Source organism: Stegostoma tigrinum, chromosome 28 (assembly GCF_030684315.1).
Source record: "Stegostoma tigrinum isolate sSteTig4 chromosome 28, sSteTig4.hap1, whole genome shotgun sequence".
NCBI lineage: Eukaryota > Metazoa > Chordata > Chondrichthyes > Orectolobiformes > Stegostomatidae > Stegostoma > Stegostoma tigrinum.
In genome coordinates, this window is record NC_081381.1 from 45,197,202 (window position 1) to 45,222,773 (window position 25,572).

The 25,572-nt window shown below is 40.5% G+C and overlaps 1 protein-coding gene across 10 annotated transcripts in view; it reads left to right on the forward strand.

Annotated features, from left to right (window-relative positions):
* Positions 1-25,572, forward strand: part of hspg2 (heparan sulfate proteoglycan 2) — a 486,508-nt gene that overhangs the window by 248,512 nt on the left and 212,424 nt on the right. For 6 of the 10 annotated variants that reach the window (XM_059655629.1, XM_059655631.1, XM_059655630.1 and 3 more), the window contains 6 exons: positions 12,713-12,762; positions 15,869-15,939; positions 17,149-17,289; positions 19,229-19,423; positions 21,128-21,166; positions 25,259-25,360. In XM_059655629.1, the coding sequence (XP_059511612.1) occupies positions 12,713-12,762; positions 15,869-15,939; positions 17,149-17,289; positions 19,229-19,423; positions 21,128-21,166; positions 25,259-25,360 (598 nt within the window). The remainder of the gene's footprint in view (positions 1-12,712; positions 12,763-15,868; positions 15,940-17,148; positions 17,290-19,228; positions 19,424-21,127; positions 21,167-25,258; positions 25,361-25,572) is intronic. The other 4 variants (XM_059655636.1, XM_059655639.1, XM_059655637.1 and 1 more) reach the window with 1 other exon arrangement.

Here is a 25,572-nt window from a genome sequence, read left to right on the forward strand (position 1 = left end):
GCCTCTCAGTAAGATCATGGCTGAATTTATGTGGCCTCCACCCCATTTCTTGCTCACCCTGATGCTCATCAACTCCCTTCTTAGAATCTATCTCTGTAACTGCATTGAAACTATTCAATGACCCAGCCTCCACTGATCCCTGAGGAAGAGAATTTCAATGGCATATGACCCTCCATAAGAAGATATTGCTCCTCGTCTCCATTTTAAAGGGGGCACCACCTCATTATTGAACTATGCCCTCTAGTTCTAGTTTCAGTTCCTCCTAGAAAAGGAAACATCCTCTCATGAACACTCAGGTTCCCCTCATGTTATTTATATTTCGAAAGGTCTTCTAAACCCCAGTGAATACAGAACAAGCTGTAAAGTCCAATATTTCCAGATTATTCCATCAGTCAAATGAACCTTCCCTGAATTGTTCAAAATGTGATTATGCCCTTTTCCTAAATATGGAGATTAAAATTGTACTTACAGATTTGATTTCACCAATGCTCTATGCAACTGTAGTAAAAGAATCTATTTTTATTGTTTCATTCCCCTTGCAAGCAATGCCAATATCCTGTTGACCTTCCTGATTACTTGTATGTTAACTTACTGTGATTCGTGTACCTGGGCATCGAAATCCCACTGTATCTTGATGTGACTCCATTTAAACAGTAAGGCCGCTTTCCGTTCTTCTTGCCAAAGTGCGCAAGTTTATATTTTCTCATCTACCAAGAAACTGCCTCCTCACTTCAGATATTCATATACTTTTTGGTGTCACCTTTATAAATTACTTCCTTACTTACCTATGTGTCATCAACAAGTTGAGCAATTGTACATTGGATCCCTTAGTCCATGCTGTTACTGTTGATCGTAAATCATTGAGACCTCAACACTGATGGTAGTGGCACTCCACTTCTTAGATCTTGCCTAACTGGTCTGTCAGCTCCTGCTTTCTTTCCCTTTCTTTCTTGAATAGAAAAGATTTGTTATTTTCCCATCTGATTTCCAGGCTTCCTAGGATCTAAAGAATTAAAACCAGATTAAATTCACATAAACCAAAAACAAAGAACTGCAGATGCTGGAGATCTGAAATGAAAGTGCAGTTCTGAACTAGGATCAATGGACTGGAAACGCTGACTCTGCTTTCTCTTCACAGATGCTGAAAGACCTGCCGAGTTTCTCCGGCGTTTTCAGTTTTTTATTATTAAATTCGCATACTCTCTCAGCAGCCATATTTTAAGATGCTAGAATGAAGCCAAACTGCATCTCTTTGAGTTAACTCTGCTAAACTTAGCAAATGAAAGAAAATATGGCTCACTCTTGCTGCTTACTAAAACTCTGTGGAGTTTTGTTTGCTTTTAGCAAGTATTGATCTCCTATGTCATCAATCCAGCTTATTTCTTTTTAACTTTCAATTGATTGAAGTCAAGTATTGTGTAGTTTTCATTACTCCCAACTGGTGGCGATCATGCATTTAAGGTCCTCATGCAATCATTGCTTCCATAGCTTATAGACCACAACCTAATTCTAGAAGTAACAAAAACAGAAGGTACTAGAAAAGCTCAGTAGGTCTGTCAGCATCAGTGGAGAGAAGAACAGAATGAAGGTTTCAAGTACACTCTGACTTCAGAATAAATTCACATTTTCCCACATTATACTTGTGATGAATTCTTTCTTTTGTATGAAATCTTTGGGCTGCAGAAGCCAACATTCTGAGATTAAAAATACTTTAGCGGACTTATTTCTTACGACAACATCTTGAAACTAGGAGTAGTCAAGCCTGCACCACCATTTAACAAAATCATGATTGATCTTTTCATGGACTGAGCTCTCCTTGCCCACCTGCTCACCATAACCCTTCGATTTTTGAACAGTGAAGAAACTACTTGTCATAAAAACGTTCAGTGAGGGTAGCCTCAACTGCTTCACGTGGCAGGGAATTCCACAGATTCACAACCCTTTGGGCGAAGAAATTCCTCATCAACTTGGTCCTAAATCTGCTCCTCTTATTTTGAGGCTATGTCCCCCAGTTCTAGTTTCACCCACCACTTAAAACAACTTTCCTGCTTCTTTCTTGCATATTCCTATCCTAGTTTTATGTGCTTCTGTAAGATTCCCCCCTCATTCTTTTAAAAAAAAATCTTTTTAGGTCATATTTAACTGTTCCAAACATTAGTTGCATGCAGTTGTAGCTAGAAATAGGAGCAGGGTTAGTTGCAAGCCTTTTAGTAAGTTATTTAGGACAGTAAAAATGTCATTCTTTATAACTTGCTTCCCTAGCATGTCATGTTAACAGCAACTTGAGCACCAAGACAGAATTATATTGGTCTCGGAAGGCTTAACTCTGTTTCTCTCTACACAGACACTGCCAGACCTGCTGAGTTTCTCCAGCATTTTCTGTTTTTAGTTTAGATTTCCAGCATCTTCAATTTTGTTCTAGAAGTGGTGGTTTTACTCAAGGCTATCAATTCAGAATGGTTCAACAGAGGACCAGGCAAGGACAATCTCACTCAATTTTCCAGCCAAAGAAATCTCAAGGTTGCAACTGCTCAGAGAAGCTTACCCTTGCCTCCTGATTAGAATGGGGACCAAGGATTACTACAACGGGCAGAATTTGACAGAACTACATTGCAGAGCTCCCAAATCCTTTAATGTTACAGAACATGTTCTGGTGACATTTGTTCAGTCTGGCACCTGAGGACATAAACTCAGAATCAGGGGCCCCACTTTTTAAACAGAAATGAGAAAGAATTTCTTCTCTGATGGGGGTGAATCTTTACTGCAGAGGGCTACAGGGGCCAGGTTGAAACGTATATTCAAGACCGACATAGACATTTTTAAACAATCCAGGAATGAAGGATAATGGGGAGAGGGCAGGAAAGTGGAATTGAGGATTATCAGATTAGCTGTGGTTTCATTGGAACAGAGTGGATAGGCTGAATGCACCTAATTTTTATGGACTTGAGAAGCCCCTGATTTTTAAAATTTTTTTGCATCAGTGACTAGGATTTACAGAAATCATGGCAACACAATTTGAAGACACTTTCTTATCAACCTGTTCAGAAAATGTTATTCAGCACCTCTGGAGTAGGTGGGACTTGAACCTGGACCTCTTGATTAGAGGTAACAACATTACCACTGCACCACATTAGCCCACGGTAAAGCCGTTTAAAAGCTCCAATCAATTGATCTCGCAACTTATTGATCGATCAAACATTGATCGATGTGCAATCTTGTTTCAGATCTTGGAGCAAATCACCTGCGACCGAGTGAGTGAGCTCCCAATCTTGATCAGTGCAGATTCCAAAGTGGACAAAGCTCTTATTTGTTAATTTGGCTGGAATTGAGTAGGTTGGTGGAGGACTCCTGATAAATTTCCTGTAAACCAAACATCTCTTCCCCTGTCCTTCCAAATGAACTGTTTCAAATTTACAACCTAGTAAATTTCTCTGAGTTAATGGTAGATTTTGTATGCTAAAATCTAGCCTAATATGAGCAGCCTGGTTAATTAAGCTCACTCTCCAACGAACTATGCCAATAGATGAAGGCTTTTATATATGGAGCCCTTTCCTCAAAATGTTGTATCAATGGATCATTTGTAAAATGTTGGGAAAATTTAAGTATGAGAAGCTCCAATGGAGTGAAATCCCTGAGGTCAGCAGTTAGTAAAAAATTAAACCACACTTGTATGACATGTGATTTAGGAAGTGGAATCCATTGATAATGTAACCCAGATCCATAATGTGAAGTGTGGTCCAGCGAGACTTGTGTTTTGCTTTGACACAGGTTAATCATGCCCATGGTCCCTGGAAGAGCAGGATGAATACATGATGGCAAATTGATGATGATCGAAAATGACCTTTTTAAAATGAAATGTTGCATATTCTAACTCAAAAACTGGCAATATCTCAAATCAAGAAATTACTTTATCAGTTAACATCGCCCTTGAAATGTAACTTATATTCTTAATGTAGAGAGTTCTCTCTTGGTTCTTTATCAAGTCCAGAAGTACTTAAGCCTTCCCTGCTGTAGTTTGTCTTGAATTAATTAGTTGAGGTGTTTGAGTGTGAGACCCTTTTTATGCAGGAAGCCGGGGTGGGGGAAGAGCATCTGGCTACAGTTTTTAGCAATGAATTAAACTGACCTAAATAACTCCTTTATTTAATCGTGGACTTTCTATTGATGCAGCAGGAAGTACAACGCTCACTGCTATTGGTAGGTATTCGCCTCTTCATTCTGACAGAGTTTCTATCCCAAGTGGGACATTAAAATGTGGAGCCAGGTCAAGTTAGCTAAAGGAAGTCAATCTTGTTAAACTTCCTTGGAGAATGAAAGCCCTTTTAGGGCTTGCTTAAAGTTAATGTATTTGCACACATTAACTAGACAAATGAGACAGAATTCGACAAATGGAACCAAAACTAGCAATTGATGATTTCTCGGTGCTAGTTATGATCTCTAGTTTAAGGATAGAATCCAAATAAGTTGCAAACGGGCAACTGACTTGAAATATCGGACTAAAATATGTCATTCAGATACCAATTTAAAACATTTATTCTTCCCTTTATTTTGGGAGCATAGTTGGCTCCACGTCTTCACTATCAACCCGTCTAAAGCATCTTTGATTGTTTACTGTGGAGATTGTGAGGTTATTAAAGGTTTCCAGGCAATTGTATTCCTCCACTAAGCTGGAGGAGCAACAAAGATACACTGTCCTGTTATTACTGGATACAAAATGTCCTGTTTCTATTCTGTTTTTGGTCATACACATTTCACTTCCTTTTCAACCATTGTACTTTCTGGAAAATTATGACAGTTTAAAAAAGTTAGTATTTTTGCATCATGTTGAGCTCATAATTGCCAATTAATTAATTGTTTCTGTATTGTGTTTACTTTGATGTTTTGAAAAAAGATTTGTTTTTTTTGATAAAAAAATCTTGTGACAATTTAAATCAGCATTTTCATAACCTGCTTTGTTAGGGATTTTTTTCTCCACAGCTAAGCATCATTATTCTAACTTTGATCTTTCTCTTGACAGTTACAGTATGTTGTCAGTTGAGCTATCATTTTCTATGTTGCTTCAAGATACACGCACTTCCAGAACTGAACTTCACTTGGCTGGATGACGAGTCACAAAATTAGCCCTGTATTTAATTTATGTTCCTATCTGGAATGACTTTGAATTGGAAATGATGTATAGTGGATTACAGCTCTCTGTCAGATGTCCAAACTTTTTATTTTGTTTTTGTGGGCTACGTAGGTATATGTCATGGAGCTTTGTAGGCCACATGTGAAGATTAAATTCAGGCCCCACTAATTTTTGTCTATCTTGCATTGCTGGTCTGATCTAATATTTGTCAACTGGGCTATAAACAGCCATTTGTAAATCTTGAGGCCCACTGCATTGGAACCAGCAAAATAAAGCTTAGGTAGTTGGGCTTCATGATCCGGACATTTGGTATCTGCATTCTCCAGTTTAGCTTTTCAGTTATACATGGGAATATGGGAATTGGTGGAGTTAAAAAAACAAGTCCCAGCCATTTAATTCTTCAACTCTACCTGATAGCCTCAGGATCCAGTGGTATTGGAATTGTTGACTAATCGCAGCAGTCTCAGCATGTTGGTGTACAATAGACCCAATCATGAAGGAAAGGAATATTCCAGGAATGAACAGCTTTGCAAACCATAAAGCCCAATAGTTGCTTGATCCACTCAAGCATGCTACCCTAAACCACATGTCTTGGTGCAGATTACTTCGATACTGGGCTGTATTTAACTCAGCTGAGAAGGTTTTGCCTACCAGTTTGAGAACTACCAGGAGCTCCACATCACTTCTTTTCAGGTAGGCCCATCACATGAATGCCTCTTGAACATTTAGTGGCCAGCAGCCGATTGTCCCCAGGATGGGAAAATCCCGTGGGGCTAAAATTTACCCCCTGTGAATTGCCAGCTAATCAGAGCCTGGCATCTGTACATCGTAAGCTGCATTGACAGTAAGTTCTAGCACTGTCCCCACCATGGAGACAACTCAAAAGTGATGCAGGGCTTTTGTTTACCATTTGAAGTGTGATGCATCGAAACCAACTATAACCTTGAATGTAAAGCATGGTTGTCAGTCTGAGAGTTTTGGCTGATTTGCAGAGGTCTGCATTACATAAGCACAGAGCACTGTCATGGTTCTGAGTTCCTGCACTGCCTGATGTACCACACAAGTAAAGATCTTGTTGTGTCACTGATATTTTTTCCAGCCTTTAACAACTCTATCCTCCTGCATGATTAAGTCGCGTTCTGTTCTGTAAAGTTACACAGTGAGATTGATATGGAAGTTTTTGCATTGAACAGTTGTGATATTACACTTGCACAAAGCAAGCCATGTAATTGTTTGTCCATAGCTCTATAATGCTGCCTGCACGCACACAGTTTGAGTGTTTTCAGTGTTGGAGTACTAAGAACACAATTAACATTTTCTTCAGAGGATAAAGAAGCCATACTTTCTTGTCTTCAATTCAGATCACCACCTGAATATGTACAAGTTTCAGTAAATCTACCAAGGAGAACAACAATGCTAAAGATTAAGGCTTTGCTACAAGGCATGTTTATCGTTGAAGATATCCATAACTAATCCTACAGTCATGGCGTCTTCCCTCCTCCTACAACAGCCTTTAAACTGTTGTTATCTATGAGACCAAGAATCACCTGTTTATCAACAATGCAGCTTGTCCTGCCCTCAGTACCAGTGCACGTGCACAGCCTGATCTGGCCCACTTGCCGCAGTAAATTCTGACATCTTCAATCCTTCATGTGACTTTGAGCTTTTTACCCATTTTGCATTTGACATTGTGATGGGAACCTCAGGCTTTTGTTCAAACTCACAGGATGTTTCAGGACGTACACCTAAACATGTGATATTCCTAACCACAGCGGGTAACTTTTTTTTCCCCCACTTGTGGGATGTAGGTGTCACTGAATGGACTGGCATTTATTGCCCATCTCTAATTGCCCTTGTTAAGGTGGTGGTAAGCTCCCTTCTTGAACTATTCAAAATCAATGCATTGTGTGGTTGTTATGTTTTTCTGTAGCTTTGGGGTACACTGGTCTTGTGAGCACCTCTTGGGAAGTCAACTATGCTATCAGTCAAAGCTTTAATATTCTCAGGGTACAGTATGCTTGGACATTATCACTAGCCCCATTCATTATTTTCCTCTGTGTGAAGCTATTGATACTCTAATTGTTCAGCAGTTTGTTGACTCTGATCATCAACAAGATGAATGTCTGGTCACAAAAAGTATCCAGTAAATCATAAGTGTCCTGGAAATAATCTCCCTTCTTTCTGCAGCAGATACAAATAAATAATTTGTTTAAAGTGTTACTATTTTGTTAAGTGTAGTATGAATATTTGTGACATTTTTCTGAAGACATCACTGTTTGGGTGTTTAACACCATTGATGTAATAAAGTGTTTATAGGTTCTGGCCTTTTGTTTGGTGCAAGAATTGTTCTGGTTGGCCATGCAGAAATGGCTACGGTAGGCGGCACACATGCAAGGTAAGATTCGCATGACACCCAGGTCAGCCGGTGGCACTTGAGATTCTATCTCCACAACTTTTTTTTTTTGGGAAGATGTGCTTTGCTGGGTTCACTGGATTCCAAGCTATTCCCGTTACCTTTGGGTGCAGGTGGCTTTAAATGTGGTCAAAGCTTTCACTGTCTCTGTGTGCCTTTGTATCTTCTGAAAAAAATCACTGTAATCCAGCAAAAGCTGTGCGAGCTTGCACATTGCTTGCCCTTTCCTCTAGTATGTCCTTGTCTTTTCTTCCTTGTTTTGATTGTTGCCATCCTGAACTGGCTGCGATATTTGCTCTGTTATGCAGATATTGGACTATCGTTCTTTCAATGTATTTTATTGTAAATTATTCACGGTAATCAGGTTAAATTCGAGAATGGACATTCACCAACTAAGTGGTTGTACACTTCATGCGTTAGGACTAATGCCCCAGTTTTCCAACCTTCTAGTATTGTAGGTACCCAATAGACATTAGCAGTAAACCAGTTAAATGCTTTGCCAGAGACAGCGAGAACTGCAGATGCTGGAGTCAGAGATAACACGGTATGGCGCCGGAAGTACACAGCAGGCCAGGCAGTATCAGAAGAGCAGGAAAGTTGACATTTCATGTCGGGATCCTTTTCTGAAGAAGAGTCCTGATTCGAATCGTCCACTTTTCTGCCCCTTTAATGCTGCCTGGCCTGCTGTGTTCTTTCAAATGCTTTATCAGTGTTATTCTAGTCAACTCAAATTAAATATAATGAGATAACTCTGGAAGTTTATAGATTAGTCCTTGTTCTGGACTGTGTTATTACTGGAACAGTATTATTATATTTTTGAAATGTGATTATGGCCAGCATAGTTTCTTGACAAACATGATTCCTATTTTGGTTTATGGCTTTGCAAACTTGACAATTTTTTGTGTTCCCAGTGTCCATGAATGAAGCTGTAAGTATGGAGGAGGTTGGGGGTACGGGGGATGTGAAATTAAACAAAAAATACACCCAATTTAATGGAGAAATCTGTATCTTTAGGATGCTCAGAGTGCATCACCGCCAATAAATGCTTCTGAAATATAAACACTATTAATTGGGTCAATACTGGAACTGACTGGTTGATCATCATAAGTGCCTTGCCATAGACAACAGGAAGTGACTTGTTAATCAGGTTGGGTGATATTAACCATAACAACTGGAGAATTCTCTGCTTCTTGTCAAAGAAGGCTTTTGAGTCCACATGATCAAGGCCTTAATTCACCACACCATTGAAGGGTGTCACCTTTGACTTCTCCACTGAAGTACTAAGCTAAATGATGTTGGTTAAGAAGGTGTTTATCATGTGTGCCTTCATTACGCAAACCTTTGAGTGTAGGAGTTGAGGTGTCATGTTGATGTTGTTCAGGTTGTTGGTGAAGCCGCACCTGGAGTTCTGGTCTCTCTGTTATAGGGAGGATATTATTAAACTAGAGAGGATTCAGAAAAGATTTTCCAGGGTGTTACTGGCATTAGAAGTCTTGTGTTATAAAAAGAGATTGGATAGACTGGAACTTACTTCACTGGAGTGTTGAGGGTAACCTTAGAGAGGTTTATAAAATCATGAGAGGTTTAGACAAAGTGAATGTTAGGTGCCTTTACCTTTGGCCGGCGGGGGTTGAGGGGGTAGTTGGAATTTCAAGACTGGGGGCATATATTTAAGGTGAGAGGAGAAAGTTTTAAAAAAATATGAGGGGCAACGTTAACATGGAATGGTTTGTGTGTGGAATCAAGTTCCAGAGGAAGTTGTGGGTGTGGTTACAGCATTCAAAAGACATTTGGATAAGTACATGAATAATAAATATTTGGAGGGATATAGGCCAGGTGTGTGCAAGAGGGACTAGTTTAGTTTGGGATTATGGATGGCATGGACTGATGGACTGAAAGGTCTGTTTACATGCTCTGTGACTCCATGATGAGTTGTGTGATTTGAATGCCACCTTTTTTAGGCCTCTGGGTCACAGTGCTACCATTGAGCTTCTGCTGAAAGTTGAGTGTATTGTCAGTGCTCTTGTGCTGTGGGACGGGGTTTGTGGGGGCGGCATTCAGCCCTTCATGCTGCTGACTGAGGTTTTATGAATGTGCAGCCCTAAGCTGTTTTTAATCATAAGGAAGCTGGTTTTATGTCACTCATGGATGTAATAAAGTATGATGTGATGGCGACAGATTTGGAAACGTTCAGTTTCAGCTGAAAATCAGTGATGCGGAAAGAACCTATTTGTAAACTCTCAGTACTGAAAGCACTTCCATTTTCCTGAGTCAACAGATTCATCCTGTCTGGCCACCTTGCAGCTATACAGCTTCCCCAGTCTCTAATCAGATATGGAGGGGCCATTACAGGAAGACAGTATTCCCTTTGTATTACAACTAGCTGTAAGTTAGAATCCTAACAAAATATCTAAGGCATTTTGGGTAACTTAAGTAAAACTAGACACAGAACAATAATAATTTGGCTTCTAAAAATGCCTGAGTGGTAAATGACCCAATGTTTTCAGAGGAACTTGTTCAGACAATATGAAACAAAAATCAAGGACTGTGAAACAAATGTGAAATTGCAGAGAAAATCCCAAATCAAATATTTTGCTGAAAATAAGAGGTTATTCAATGTGGAATTTTGTACTTCTGCAGCAGGAACTCATTCAAGAACTAGTTCAAAATTTGTTCTCACCTTGCAGCGAAGACTAGATCCTAGAGGTAGAATGTAAAAACTCTGGTTTGACCATTAGCACTTCAAAACCTCTGGATTTTGACAACTGGTAAAGTTCTGGTGTGGCTGTGAATGAGAAGTTGCAGAGCTTTTGCTGATATGGGCGTGCTTATGTTTTAGGACAGAACAGGATTAAATTCTATTGTATTAAAAATCAGTTAGAAATAAAAGTTGTGTTTTGGTTAAAGATTGTATACTATATGTAGTGGTTGCAGGGTAGATGATACTTCTGACATGACACCAGTCTAAAGAAGATTTTCAAAAGGATGTCCCAGAGTGATGATGTTCATCATATTAATCATCAGCTGTTCCTAGATGGATTACTGTGCTTAAATGATGACGTTAGCATCTCAGCTGATTATGTGGGGAGATCCCGGTCACAATGGCCTCTGAGAGCCTAAGGGAGAATTTTGTATTTCTGCTGAATGATAGTGTTCTTTTTGATTTCTGTGCCAGGTGCACAGTGATCTTATCTATTCTGGACCTCTACTGGCAGCAATTCTGATCTGCCAGTTAATTCTTTCCTGTGACTTCTTGCAATGAATAACTGTTTGATTTGCTGTCTTTTTGTCATTGTTGACTTTAGTTAGTGTTGGTGCAGGTTTGCTGATGCTTCGGTTTCCTTCAGCTCTTGTGTGTATTTGCACGCATTTGTGTGTATGTTTGTTTCTACATCAGTTGTTCATATGTAATATCTTTGACGTAGATGATCTTTCTCTGACTGCTTATTACTGTGTATAACTAGTAAGCAGTTAGATTGTTGAATGTTTAACAATATCCAGTGTGAGGTTTTTTTGCGAGGGTATGGAAAAGCAGTAGCTGGATTAGTTAGTACAGAAGAATTGGAATTTTCCTCCTGGCCTGCTGTCTGGGAAGAACTATTCGAAAGTTAATTTTACGTTAATGATCTTTCACCAGTAATGGATAACTGTGGCTTCTGTAATTGATCCGTGGTATACCAAAAAGTACGTCAGCAGTAGAGTCTAAAATCTTGTTGAAGAGTTATTGCACGACAGAGGTAAGCTCAGCAAGAACACAGCCAACTTTAATAGTGATAACCAGGAGCTCCCTGCTAAAGCACATGTCTGTTAGATTACATCAAACCACACAACACTGGAAGAGGCTGTTCTCCCCACTGTGCCTGTGTCAGCTCTTTGAAACACCAAAGCCCTGCTATTTTGTTTTCCTTTCAAATATACATCAGTTTCCATTTTTAAGGTTACTGTTGCATGTGCTTCCCAGCAACACATTCTTCCAGAGCACAGTAACTCATTGTGTTTTTTAAAAAAAACACTTGCCCATGTTCTTTTGCCAGTTATCTGTGTCCTCTGGTCACCAACCATCCAGGTAATGGGAACAGTGTAAAATATGGCAAACCTATCTGTAGTGATTGTAACAAGGCCAGCCAGGTGGACCTCAGAGAATATGAGTTCTTGATTGGGTCTGTTAATTCGGTCCACTGAGGGAGCTGTGGCTGACAGATAAGAACAGGAGTGTCAGACATCCTGTTTACACTGAGAGCTGCCTCAAAGGAAACTGGATCAGTGTCAAGGCCTCTCCACATGTAAACGTAGGGTGATTTTGTGATGGGATACTGGCCTCTGTTCAGCTATTTCACTATGTAGTCTTTTCATTATTTTGAACACCTCCTAAATCTGCCCCTAATCTCAGCTGTCAAGAGAGTAAACCCAGCTTCCCAAAACCCTCCACAAAATTAGAAGCTTTGTAGCCACAGCCTTTTGTGGGCATTGCTTGATCCCTGGAACTGAGATAATGCTTCGCTTCTTAACCTGTGCTTACTGCAACATCACTGTAAGCACCTTTTAGGAAACGTTTTGGTAGATAGAGAAACCAATCACCCTAACATATCTTCCGATCACTGATGAGGGCTTCAAAGCAACAAGGGAGACGTGTAAAGGCAAATCATCTTTCCTTTGTGTGCAAAATCTGCTTTTACCACAACCATAGTTTCCTGTAGCCAGTTTGTAAATTTGTGCCACTGCTTTGTTATCTTTTTTAAATCATCCTGTTCTGAATGAGCCATGACACCCCTCCATGGCTGTCACATCTTAAGGTGGGGCTTGAACCCAGACCTTTTGACCCAGAGGCAGGGACATTACTGCTACAACTCAACACCCTTCACTGGGTGCCGGCTTATACAGAATTGCAAAAAGGTGGAACCCTTTTGAGCTGCTGCGGCCATTTCATTGATGTATCATTATTTTGCTGGCAAATGGAAGCTGGGTCACACCTTGGTCCATTTTACCTAGAAATGAGGTGTTAATTGAATTGTGAGCGGAGTGAATGAATAGTTACCTCGTGGACAACAAATTAGCATTGAGGACAAGTCTAAATTTGAAGCTTTTCAGTGGTCCAAGAAAGATTTGTGTATAAATGATCTTGAATGCTGTTTAGAACTAGTTCTCATTTCCTTCACAATTCTTGTTTACAGGTGTGCTTCAGGTTACACTGGAAATCCAATGTATGGACAAAGTTGTACTAGTGAGTACCTGAACTTAATGACAATTAATTCCAGTTTTTAATTCTGCATTCTCTACCTGATGGAATGAAATGAAACAAGAATAAGTCACTGGATCCAGATAGATTGCATCCATTAATGCTCTAGCTATGATCTTCCCATTGCCCGGTACAGTTGTAGCAAGACTCCCTTACGCTTGTACACAGTACTCCAGGTGTAGTCTCACCAATGTATTGTACTACTTGTACTCCAAACCTCTTGCAATAAAGGCCTTCTTAATTACTTGAAAATTAAGTTTAATTCCACAGCTGCTGCGATGGGATTTAAACTCAAGTCTCTGGAGCACTGAACCTGGTCTTTGGGTTACTGAAGTTTGGAATACTTTTCTGCTACCTCTGTGTTACTCGATTAAGTGCCACGTAAGTGACTTGGACCAAAGATAAGAACACACAGAATCAAGGCCCAGCTAGCAGAATGGGTTTGGAAGGTAGCTTGAAACGGAGCAGGGAGAAGGGAAATAAGGGACGTTTCTTGGATCAGCAAAAAGTGGGAAGTGCTGTCCCACAGGTCGTCATGTTGAGATAACTATTGTTGGAACTGTAAAAGTATGGTGTTGAAATTTGAATATGATGCCATCTTGCTGTTATCATTAATGTAAAAGAATGCCTCACACTACAGGAAAAAATAATGTGGTGGATAAATAATTTACATTCGATGTAGTGATGTGTTATAACAAGGTGTAGAACTGGCCAAGCAACAACATAGGAGCAGGAAAGCTGATGTTTCAGTCCTAGACCCTTCTTCAGAAATAGGGGAGGAGAAGGGGGCTCTGAAATAAATGAGGAGAGAGGGGGACGCGGATAAAAGATGGATAGAGGAGAGGATAGGTGGAGAGGAGACAGACCTGTTGAAGAGGCAGGGATGGAGCCAGTAAAGGTGAGTGTAGGTGGGGAGGTAGGGAGGAGATACGTCAGCCCAGGGAGGGCAGACAGGTCAAGGGGGCAGGATGAGGTTGGTAGGTAGGAGGTGGGGGTGGGGCTTGAGGTGGGAGGAGGGGATAGGTGGGAGGAAGGACAGGTTAGGGAGGTGGGGACGAACTGGGCTAGTTTCGGGGTGTGGTAGGGGGAGGGAGGCGAGATTTTGAAGTGTTATGTAATGTGTTAGGTGGTTTTTTTGATGTGATTGATGTAAGAGGCAATTTTTATTCATTGGAAAGTAAGAAATTAAATGACGTGGTGATGGGGAAAGACATGGGTGCATAGATGCATAAATAACGCAAAAGCTCGGGTGCAACTGTTCGAAAAAGTTGTGAATTCGTTATGGGGGAAAGAAAATACTTTGAGGAAAATTAATAGAGTCATATACAGCACAGAAACAGACCCTTCCATCAAACTCATCCTTGCTTGTTCCCTACACGTACCACTCTGCCTGTGAAAAAGTTGGCCCTTAGATCTCTCAACTCTTTCAACTCTCATCTGATACCTAAGCTCTAGTTTTGGACTCCTCTACCCTGGGGAAAAGATCTGGTCTGTTTATCCTATCCATGCCCCTCATGATTTTATAAATCTCTATAAGGTCACCCCTCAGCCTCCAACACTCCAGGGAAAATAGTCCCAGGCAATTCAGCCTCTTCCTATAGCTCAAATCCTCCAACCCTGGCAAAGTGTTTGTAAATCTTTTCTGAACCCTTTCAAGTTTCACAACATTTTTACTATAGTAGGGAGACCAGAATTGCATGCAGTATTCTAATAGTGGCCGAACCAATGTCCTGTACAGCTGCAACGTGACCTCCCAACCCCTATACCCAATGCACCAACCCATAAAGGCAAGCATATGAAACACTTCACTACCCTGTTGACCTACGACTCCAATTAAGGAACTATGAACCTGCACTCCAAGATCTTTGTTCAGCCACACTCCCAGGACCTTACCATTAAATGTACAAGTCTGAAAGATTATGTCATGCATGTGGAAAAACGTTCTATTTGTGAGCGAATTTAAAACATTGACAATATATGGAAGTGACTAACAGATTAAATAAAGAATTTCTCACACTGAAAATTATGAGCATGTGGAACTTGCTATCTCTTGAAGTGGCTGCATATGGAACTTACTATCTCTTGAAGTGGCTGAAGTACAGACCATCAATGCATTTAATGGGGAGCTTGCCATATCTATATGACAAATCAAGGAAAACGGTGATTGGGGTACAGAATGGGTGGAGGCTCATTTGAAGAATGAACACTGACATAGTCTGGAACTTACATTTGTGTAGAGAGCTTTTCCCAACTAACAGGATGTCTCAAATCACTTTACGGTCAATGAAATATTGTATCCACATCAGCAACCGATTGGTTATCAACAAAGACCCAGAAACTGAATGAGATAAATTATAGATTTTATCGATTATTGATGAAAGATAGCATCCCCACAGTACTCCCTCAGGACTCTCCAAATGCCAAGGTTATTGCCCTCGACTCTTGTGTGGTACTTGAACCCATAATGACCCAGAGGTGAAAGTGCACCTTTTGAACCAAGGGCAATTATAACTATATTCCTTTAACATGTTTGAATCTGGTCATTTATCTGGTGAATTTCTCTTGAGTGCCTCTCACTCCCCGAGTAAAGAATAATTTAGCATCAATTTTCAATATCTTTTTGACTGATCTTGTGCACTGGTTGGCCTTATATTGAAGGGATTTGAGATTTTCTCTCCAGACATCAGAGCTTATCTTTCTCTGAACCTTGCTGATAATTCTTCCAGTTTAAACCTGAAATTAATTGCATTGTGCTTCACCACACCTTCTCCAAGACCTTTCTTGGGTCTTAAATGAGGCAAACAAGTTCCTGGTCAGTTCTCTGGTCATCTCAAACACCACTGGAGCTCTGAGTTTTCCAGGCACAGCCAGGGAGCTCCAGGTGGCCAACACAGTGACACCAAGTCAGCAATGATGCCATGTTCCACATTAGTTAAGGTCTAATCCCTTTGAGCTATGCATCATTGTAAGTCTTGAGAAATTTGTTATCACTTTCTTTGAACAGACTTATGATTTGATTTTGTCTGATGAACCTTTTTGATTTGCCTAAAGTAATGAATTAAACCGTAATGTTTGAATTGTTGTTTTGCAGCTGGCTGTACATGTGACTGGAGAGGGAGTGCTCGAGGCCAGTGTGATGCCAATGGGCAATGCCAATGCAAGGTACTACCTTGGAGGTCAACCGTTGATTTTTTTTTTCTGAACAAGTATCCACCAGACCAGTTTGGCTGAATGCCATCGAATTATTTTGCAGATCACAAATTTTAATTTTTTAAATGTGGGTGTAGGAATGAGAAGGTTCATATTTCAGAAGACACTTCCATTGGGTACAATCAAACATATTCTGAAAGTTTCTGGTCACACAGTTGTTTGAATGCCATTCTAAAGAAGATCCTCTTAGTCCCAACTGCACAGAGTGGGGTTTTGTGGAATAGTAGACTGCTGTAGTTCATGATATTCACCTTGGGGGCTGATGTTTTGGTGTTTGCTTCATTTCTGGGTCAATGGCTTGGATGCTAACATTGAATCTTCAGACAAGAAGGCAGAGGTGAACTAACTGGAGTTCATGTTCCTGCTCTCCAGGATCTATCTGGCAGCAGATGTCATGTGCAAATAAGGTTGGGCTTGCTCGTGATTCCTGTTTTCATTCTGTGTTACAGCTTGTTCATGAACCGAAAGTGCTTGGGAAGGCATCAAATGTGCCTGTAAAGCCTGGCACGGTAGTGTCACGAGAGAAAGTTAGGTTGGTGGTCAGTTTGGAATCAATGCGAGTTTTCTCATTTTAAACACTAAATTTGGGTCTTTGCCACTTATCCGTTCACCTCATTGCAACAATTATGATAGATTATGTCAGTGATGTGCATGTCTCCTGCAACACAGTACCGTGTGGATCGTGAAAGTGGCGTTTGGAAATGGAAGAAAATCTTGTGGCATGGACACAAGAATATTTAATCATCATGGAGTCAGTATGGCACAAAAGGAGACAATTCAGCTATTCAGGACATTACTAGCTCACTGTGGATAACATTCCAGTCAGTCCTGTTGGGTTGAATTTATCTCCTCTGAGTGTTGGTACTGTAAAGAGCTTCTTAATGAAAATTTAGTGCTGCAATCCTTTAGATTGCCATTGAGATATATGCTTGTACCTTCGTCAAACTTCCTTCAATCACATCTGGACTATCCATAATGTATAGGCAAATTACTCTTTCTGAGAATACATTGCACTAAGAACCTAGCTTAATTAAGAAGCCTGATGCTTTGTCACCTCAATCAGAGGCCTTAAAGTCTATCTTTAGAGAGCTGGCTAAATCCAGTTTCAGTTTGTATTATTGTTACCACAGAATGATGTGACCTGCTGTATTTTCATTACAGCCTCATGTGCAAGGCCGAACCTGTGATGCTTGCGAAGCTGGTTACTTCTACCTGAGTGCAGAGAACAGAGAGGGCTGCCTGCCCTGTTTCTGTATGGGTGTGACACAGCAATGCAGCAGCTCCTCATACTACCGGAATGTGGTATGTTTTACATTAACTTTTCAGTCTTTGCTAACATGTGTATGTGCTAGTAACTTGAATCATTGCCAAGGGGAACTCCCTGGGAATGCCACCCTTTCAAGATATGCACATCATGTGCAACTTAAATTCATTAAAACCTTGAGAGCCGTTCTTAGGTTATCTTCATTGACACTGTTTCCCTCAAGGAGCATATAATTGGTTTGTAAAGGATCGAACCTAATAACATATTGTATATAAGGGTTTTACTTTGTTTTAGAATGCCCTTGTGAAGCGGCTTTGAACTTGTAATTGTGTTAAAGGTGCTATATATCAAGAATTGAGGGGAGACAATAGCCTAGTAGCATTATCATTGGATTGTTAATCCAGAGACCCAGCTAATATTCTGAGGACCTAGGTTCAAATTCCTCCATGGCAGATTGTGGAATTTGAATTGAATAAAAAAATCTGGAATTAAGAGACTAATGATAACCATGACTCCGTTGTCAGAATAAAACAATCAGGTTCACTAATGTCCTTTTAGGGAAGGAAACTGCCATCCTTACCTGGTCTAGCTTACATGTGACTCCAGACCCACAATAGTGTCGTTGACTTATAACTGCCCTCTGAGCAGTTACGGATGGGCAATAAATGCTAGCCTAACTAGTGATGCCCTCATCCTGTGAATGAATATAAAAAAAATTGTTGTAGTTGGCAGATATAAGCTAAAATGTGTAAAAGACATAGGGCAAAATGGATACTGTTACTTTCTCTACACTGTAACTTCATTTGTTCCACTGCTAAGTTTAAAACTTTCATCTGGTAAATCATTCACACACAGTGCCCAACTCTAGCAGTACTGACTCTACGTTAGCAGATTATGAATGGTAGATAGAGAACGTCTCTGCATTAACGCTCTAGATGCATATGTTGGTCTACCAAGCTGATCCTGGGCTCGTTCAGACAACAGGTTTGGAGGATACTGTATGGATATAGCTGCAGTACACTGTACATCCTGGAGCTCAGGTTGACTTTATGCCCGTCTAAAATTGTCTTCAGTTCGATTCCATCACATCACAGTGGGGAAGGTTGAACTACATTTTTTATTGTCAAACATCTATTTACTGAAACAGGAGCCAGTGTGTTCCACAAATGTTTATTTGCAATCATAGGTAATTATTGCATTTCCGGTCATAGAGTCATACAGCATGGAAACAGACTCTTCGGTCCAACTTATCCATGCCAACCAAGTTTCCCATGTTAAACTACTCCCACTTGCATGCATCGGGCACATATCCCTCAAAACCTTTCCTATTCATGTACCTGCGCAAATGTTTTTAAAATATTGTCACTCTACCTGCATCTACCACTTCCTCTGGCAGTTCATTCCACACACAAGCCACACTGTGTTTGAAAAATTTTCCCCTCAAGTCCCTTTGAAGTCTGTCTCCTCTCACCTTAAAAATATGTCCACCCATTCATAGAGTTCAGATCAGAGTGGAAGGACTGAGGACAGAAGGATACAGATTTAATCTAATTGGTTTAAAAAAAATGGCAATGTATCCATGAGACAGACAGTGATAATCTGAAATGTGTTGCCTGAGTGACTTATTAGTGGTATTTAAGAAGGATTTGGATTATTAACTGAAAAACAAGAATATGTGGTATTTGGTTGGGCCGGGGGAGGGGGCAAGTTTGGGGGTGGGGGCGGGGCGTGTATGGGAATGGTGGGGTTGGTGGGGAAGCTGAGAGAGTGGTACTGCGAAAATTGCTCCTCAACAGGATCAGCTCAGATACAACAGGCTGAATATCTCCTTCTGTGCTGTAACTATCTTGGTATTCTGTTGGTGACATTTGTATATCATGGTTACTGGGTAGGTTGCCTGGTTTCAATGATTCTTCCAGGCCTTTTGATCAGATATTGTCTTGCATGCTTTTCAATAAATCACCTTTTTCCCTGTAGGTTTCAAGTCCATTTGTTCCACCAAACAACTTTCAGAACTTCTCACTGGTGAATCGTCAGCGCACCACACGCATCACCTCGGGATTTACCGTGACAGTGAGGGACAGGCAGCCACAGCTGTCATTTGGACGGTTCGGGCAGTACACACAGGAATCCTACTACTGGCAGCTTCCAGAGGTGTTTCAGGGTGACAAGGTACAGCTCCAGACCCTCTATGTAAACACTTTGGACCTTGAACTTCTGAGGTGAACCAAGCAGGGCTTGGTGATATGTAGGATGATTAAAATTGTTGAACAAATGATTAAGCTTTTCATATTTGGGATTAAATTTTATGCTGTTAGTCTACCATAATCATTTTTCCGAATATTTATAGTTTGCAGACTTTGGTGTTTATTCATTCTGTGATGTGACATTCTTCAAAGATACCAAAGACAGCGAGCAGAAAATGGTGTGACTATGATGGAGCAAGGACCTAAGTGTCAAGTTATGGAGGAGGTCCTATCACCATAACATTTTGGAGGCTCATGAACGTACTGTTCTTCTGCCTTCTACCTGACTGGCAGGTCAGAGGGTGGGAGGAATCACCAATCAGAGGAGTCTGGAGACAGGGTTTCTTTGCACTGCCTTGTCAATTGGTCAAGGCTATTGATCAGGCTGATGAGCCCATTGGTTTCATTGAGATTGAGCAGCCAAGCTGAGCATTCCAGCTTGGTATGCTGGAAAAGGCACTTAACAGGTCACCTTTCACATGCCAATCACTGCTAAGTCTCCTGATTCTGGGGAAACTGGTCTAGTGGGAGCTCATTGCTGCATTAGGCAAACCCTAGCTAATTAAGTTTATTACATTATTCGCAATACCTGTGCTGTGAAAGTTGTTATTTGTTCGTTTCATGCTCCCACATTTCAGTTTTAATTTCCCCACAATGGATGGGTACTTCTGCTAATGTTGAGGCTCATGTTACAGTGTTAACATTGGGACGTTATATTTGCATGTTGATATGAACTTAATGACCACTATATGCGTCTAATGAGTTTTTAGTCTTTATTATATGCTATAGCACCGGACTATTGAGATGGATAACACTGTTCAACTTCATCTAAATTCTATAGTGTAGTGTAACCATGGATTAGAAAGTCTATGTATGTGTTCCAACACATTTTTAGTGCAATGTGCAATTCTCTCAGTTTCATTTTGTTCACAGCACTACATTGTGGATTAACCATTCCTTCAGAAATTCTGACATAAGAATGCATGCTGAGATGTAGACTTGTACTCTCAGATATAGCTTTTGATAGCTAAAAAAGCTTTGATCTATTTTCAGTTTTGAAAACGTCAAATTCCAAAGAATTAAGATTAAATTCTTCCTGTTTCTCTGCAAAACTGATCTACTCAGATGCTATTTAACAGATGTTGATATGCATCGAGCTGACAGAGACTGAAGATTAATCGGGGGCTATATAAAATGTAGAATGAACATTAATCAAGTTTTACACGTGTATGTGGAAGGGGTGACATTGTCCTTTCAAAGCAGAGAAATTGGCCATTATAGACTGACTGCTGAGACTGGTACCAAAGACCTGTGGCAGATGTGTTTTGAGCCAAGGTCATAAATCAGTTGGATAAAGTTAGAAAGGGCCAACTCACCCTGGTTAAAAAACAAACTCCCTCAGAAAAGCAGTGCAAAATTATATGGTGTCATTGCCTGAACACACAGATCTTACAGTCAAGTTCCATTACCTCTTCAACTGTGAAATATATTTCCTACAGTTCATTTCTACTTTATGCAGCCAAGATAGCTACTGCACTTGGGTCTGCTGTTTCAGACTCGTCCTGTCCAATATACTGTTCACTGCTCAGTACTGGATTGTCTCTGACTGTTATTTATTCCCTTTCTTCAGAGGGAGCAGTTCTTTGCTCGTATTAGACGAGGACACAAGGTAGTGTTTGCATTCGGCCTGTTGTGGCTCTCTCCCTGGGTTGGAGCACTGTGTTTGTCTGCTTTGGCTTGGCTTTGAATTGTTGGCTTGCAGCAGTAATAATATGCCTTGTTTATTGCTAATTGAAACTGTATTTTGGAATCAGATGGTGGGGCGTTATCTAAGTCCTGGGATAAAGTTGTGTGCCAGTTGTCTTTGCTGGGTTTAGATGGTTGGGTAATGAAAATAGGACTCATGTAGTTCAGCTGACTTACCAAACATTCCAAAAGCAGTAAGACAGGGGACGCATTGTCTGCTTTTCCTCTCCTCTCCGAGTGGCTCTCAATAGAAGACAGGAAAGATGGAAAAATGCCACTGTTTTTAAAAAGAAGAGCATCCTGCAACAAGTGTATATTTCCTCCAAAGAGAAAGTTCAGAATTTCACAATCAGGATAGTAACTAAACAAGAGCTGAGAAATATAGTTAGATGTCTTTTGTCAAGACTGAAAAGAAGAGTGTGTGAAGATTTAATGTAGAATCTCCCTCTGATGTCCTCCAGCTGTTGATGAATCTGGAATCATCACCAGGTAAACTCCTTGGCACTTCAGCATTATCTGTTTAATTTGCATTCAACTCCAGTGTTGCGACTTTGAAATAACAATATATAAAATCCTTAACCTAAATACAAAAACCTGCAGATGCTGGACTTCTGAAACAAAAATGAAGTGCTGGAGAAAAGCAGCTTTTTTGGCTGCGCCTGTAGGGAGAAAACAGGAATATTTCGAGTGTAGTTACCCTTCATCAGGGCTGACAATAGCTGGGAAAGTGTGGCATTTATGCTAATGACTGGGTGGGGGTGTCTTAGTAGAATGCACGGAGCTGCCTCCATGTACTGTGTTCACTCCCCTGACCCTGGTGAGCTGCCGCCTTAAACTGTTGCAGTGCTTGCAGCATCAATCTTCCACAATGATGTTAGGGAGCGAGCCCCAGGACTTTGATCCAGAAACACTGAAGGAATGCAATACGATTCCAAATCGGGATAGTATGTGGCTTCAGTGGAAACTTGAAGATGTTCCCATGTGTCTGCCCTGGTCTTTCTGGATGGTAGTGGTTGTGGACTTGGAAGGTGCTCTTGAGGGAGGCTTGGAGTGACATTATAGCTTGAAGCATTTTCCCAGAATATTAGAAGTTTAGGTTGAAATATTGATGTGGATATAACCACACCCATCTTAGTTTTGAAAGTCAGATTCAAACAGGGATGTGTTACCTCCAGTGTGCAGTTGAAGAGTCAGACCACAATTCTCAGAAGAATGCATGGCACACAGTTTCAATGTCTGATTTTCATCTTTTTCCCAGCAAATCTTTTACATTTAGGAACAGGATCCTGGCCTCATGGCTGATGTTTATTCATCCAGCAGCAGCATCAAATAGCAACATTTATACAGCACTTATAGAACGTTAGCGAGTTTTGAGAAGATTTGTAGCTCAGGTTGAGGTTCTGGATGTGAGTTTGCTCGCTGAGCTGGAAGGTTAGTTTTCATATGTTTCGTCACCATTCTAGGTAACATCATCAGTGAGCCTCCGACGAAGCCCGCAGGTGGCACTCTGTCGGATGGCATTGGTTTCCCATCTTCGGGCCAGTTTTAGCATATTGCGCCCATAGGTGCTAGTGAGTTTTGAGAAGATTTGTAGCTCGGGTTGAGGTTCTGGATGTGAGTTTGCTCACTGAGCTGGAAGGTTAGTTTGCAGACGTTTTGTCACCATTCTAGGTAACATCATCAGTGAACCTCCGACGAAGCTTTGTCGGAGGCTCACTGATGATGTTACCTAGAATGGTGACGAAACGTCTGAAAACTAACCTTCCAGCTCAGTGAGCAAACTCACATCCAGAACTTATAGAACGTCTTAGTAATTATGACCAGGCAAAATCTGACAGCCAGCCAGAGATGAGTGATCAAAAACATGGTTAATGAGGAAAGATTTAAGAAATATCTTGAAGTGAGTTGGTGGGATTTACAGAGAGAATTCGAGAGCTCTGTTGGCCTGGGCCACTGGCGGATGCAAAAGAAATTGAAAGTGCTCAATATATCAGAGATGTGGGAATGCGGAGATCTTGGTTAGTCTCAAGACTGATGGAAGGTCTAGTGAAAAGGAAGAGCGAGGATTAAACACAAGGATTAGAACTTTAAATTTGAGGCATTATGAGAACAGAAGGCATTGCATTAATTGAATTACAAGGCAAATGGTTGACTGGGACTTGGTGTGAGTTAGAAGATGGGAAACTGAGCTCAAGTGTCTGAAGTGGAAAATGGGAATGTGTATGGAAGGGATTAGAATTGTGAAGCCTGAGGATAGTAAAGACAGAAGTGAGAGTTTTAACAGCAGGTGAGCTGAGAAAGAGGTGAAGGCATTGTTTTTAGAGAGATTGAATTACTGTGCTGTCAAATTCAGCGAAAGGTCATAGACTATAACCAGGGAACAGGGATAAAATGCGTGGCTGGAGAACACAGTTTGTCCCATGGGCCATTACAGTTGTTGTAGTCTTTCAGGTATTTAATTTAGTTTGAGCTAAAGTAGTACTGCATGCATTGTAACAGTATGACAAATCATAGACTGTGGGATTGAGTGTGGTGTGGTGCAATTCTGCTGATGACAATCTAGTTGTTATATTGCTGCTGTTTGTGAGAGTTTTCTGTGTGAAAATTGGCTGTCACATTCCCTTCGTTACAACAGTGGCTACAATTCATTGGATATGAAGCATCTTGAAGCATCCTAAGGCCATGACAAGTGACAAATAAATGAAAATTTTTCTTCAATTTTCCCACAACTTCACCACCTATGTATTTTCCATTGGTAGGGATCTTAAGAGAGGGGATGTTTTTCAAGTGACCCTGGAGAACTCGAGCATTTCTTTCTCCTTTTCTGTTCATTTTTTGCGTTGCCTCAGGTATTTCAAATTCTCCCCTCTATAATCATTTCCTAATAAAAATTTGAAAATGGCTGTTTTGTTTCTAAGTTGCTGTTTCCATTCCCCTTTCCCAATCTTGAAGACTTAAAAGTACGATATCAACCATTCACTGCAAAGATAGCGTATATTTGCAGAACATAAAGTCCTTACATTCTAAATTTACAACATGAATGGGCTTCATAATGTTTACCAGCATCTCTCATGTTTTGTTTTATTTCATAACTGGCTTAACATGAGATTGGCTCAAGCTCGGCTATGCTGGCATTAAAGATGGAACTCTCAAAAGTTGTGGATGCTGGATCAATTCAAACTTTCAGAACTGTAATAGATTTGTTTTTTATTGATGTAAACGCATTAGGCAGTTTGGAGAAAAGCATGTTCAATGGGTCGAGGTTTGAATCAGCTATAAGAGGCTGAATGGCTTCCACTTGTTGCTAAGCACAGCTTGAAGCCCCTGAACTGTAATTTTGGTGACCATTCCAGTCGAAACTGGGACGATTAATTTGAATTCAAAGTCAGAGTAAGCTGATTCTTTTTTAGTTATTAAATATAAATTGGCAGGCAGCGTGGCCAAGGGGCCTGAGGTGCTGGAGGATTAAGGCTCTAGCCTTTCTAAACAGAAAAGGTCTTGTGGTACAGTGATAGTACCCCTATCTCTGAGCCAGGAGGCCTGGATTCAAGTGCCACCTACTCCAGAAATGTATAATAATTTGTCTGAACAGGTTGATTAGAAAATATAAATTGGCATCTGTTGTGTAGCTGGCATAGTTTCTGTGTTTTGTGCAGATAATGATAACCCCTGTTTGGTTTTGCTGTTGTCAGTCATCAGAAAATTCAATTAACTATTCTTGCACCTGCAGATCCTGAAATTGAAAAAGCATAAAAGCAATTTTCTGGTTCTTTATTGAGTTTCAGCAAGCTTTCAAACTGTTTGGTGGACTATGTTTCACATTCAATCAGCTTTGACTGAAAATGATTTGGTCTACTTAGCTGAACTCACCAAAATAGCCAGATTGTTTTTGAACCTGCCAGAATTTGTAGTTATTTTGTTTTTGTTTGCATTGATGCTATGTTGAGTGGAGCTGTGTGCTCAGCAGTAGGAAGAATTTGTGATTCTAAATAACATGCAAAATTGCGTTAATCAGAAAGACCCATCTTTGACTGAGGACCAGCTGAGGAAAGATGCAGCCATCTGGGAACTCTTGAGCACCTCTTCATCGTTTCCTAGGGTTAAGCGATCTTCAAAGGTAGCAGTGAAGCTGCATGACACAGTGTGGAGCATGAATTTTACCATGAATGTTGCAAGCTGTATTTAGAGTAGATTGAACCTGTTCACTCGATTACTCTAATGCACAAGTTTGTCTCAGTTTATGTAATTTGCATTTTCATAATTCATTTATTCCCCCACCCACCTTGAAAGAGTACAGTAAAAGTAATAAGTCAAAGCACAACCTATTGT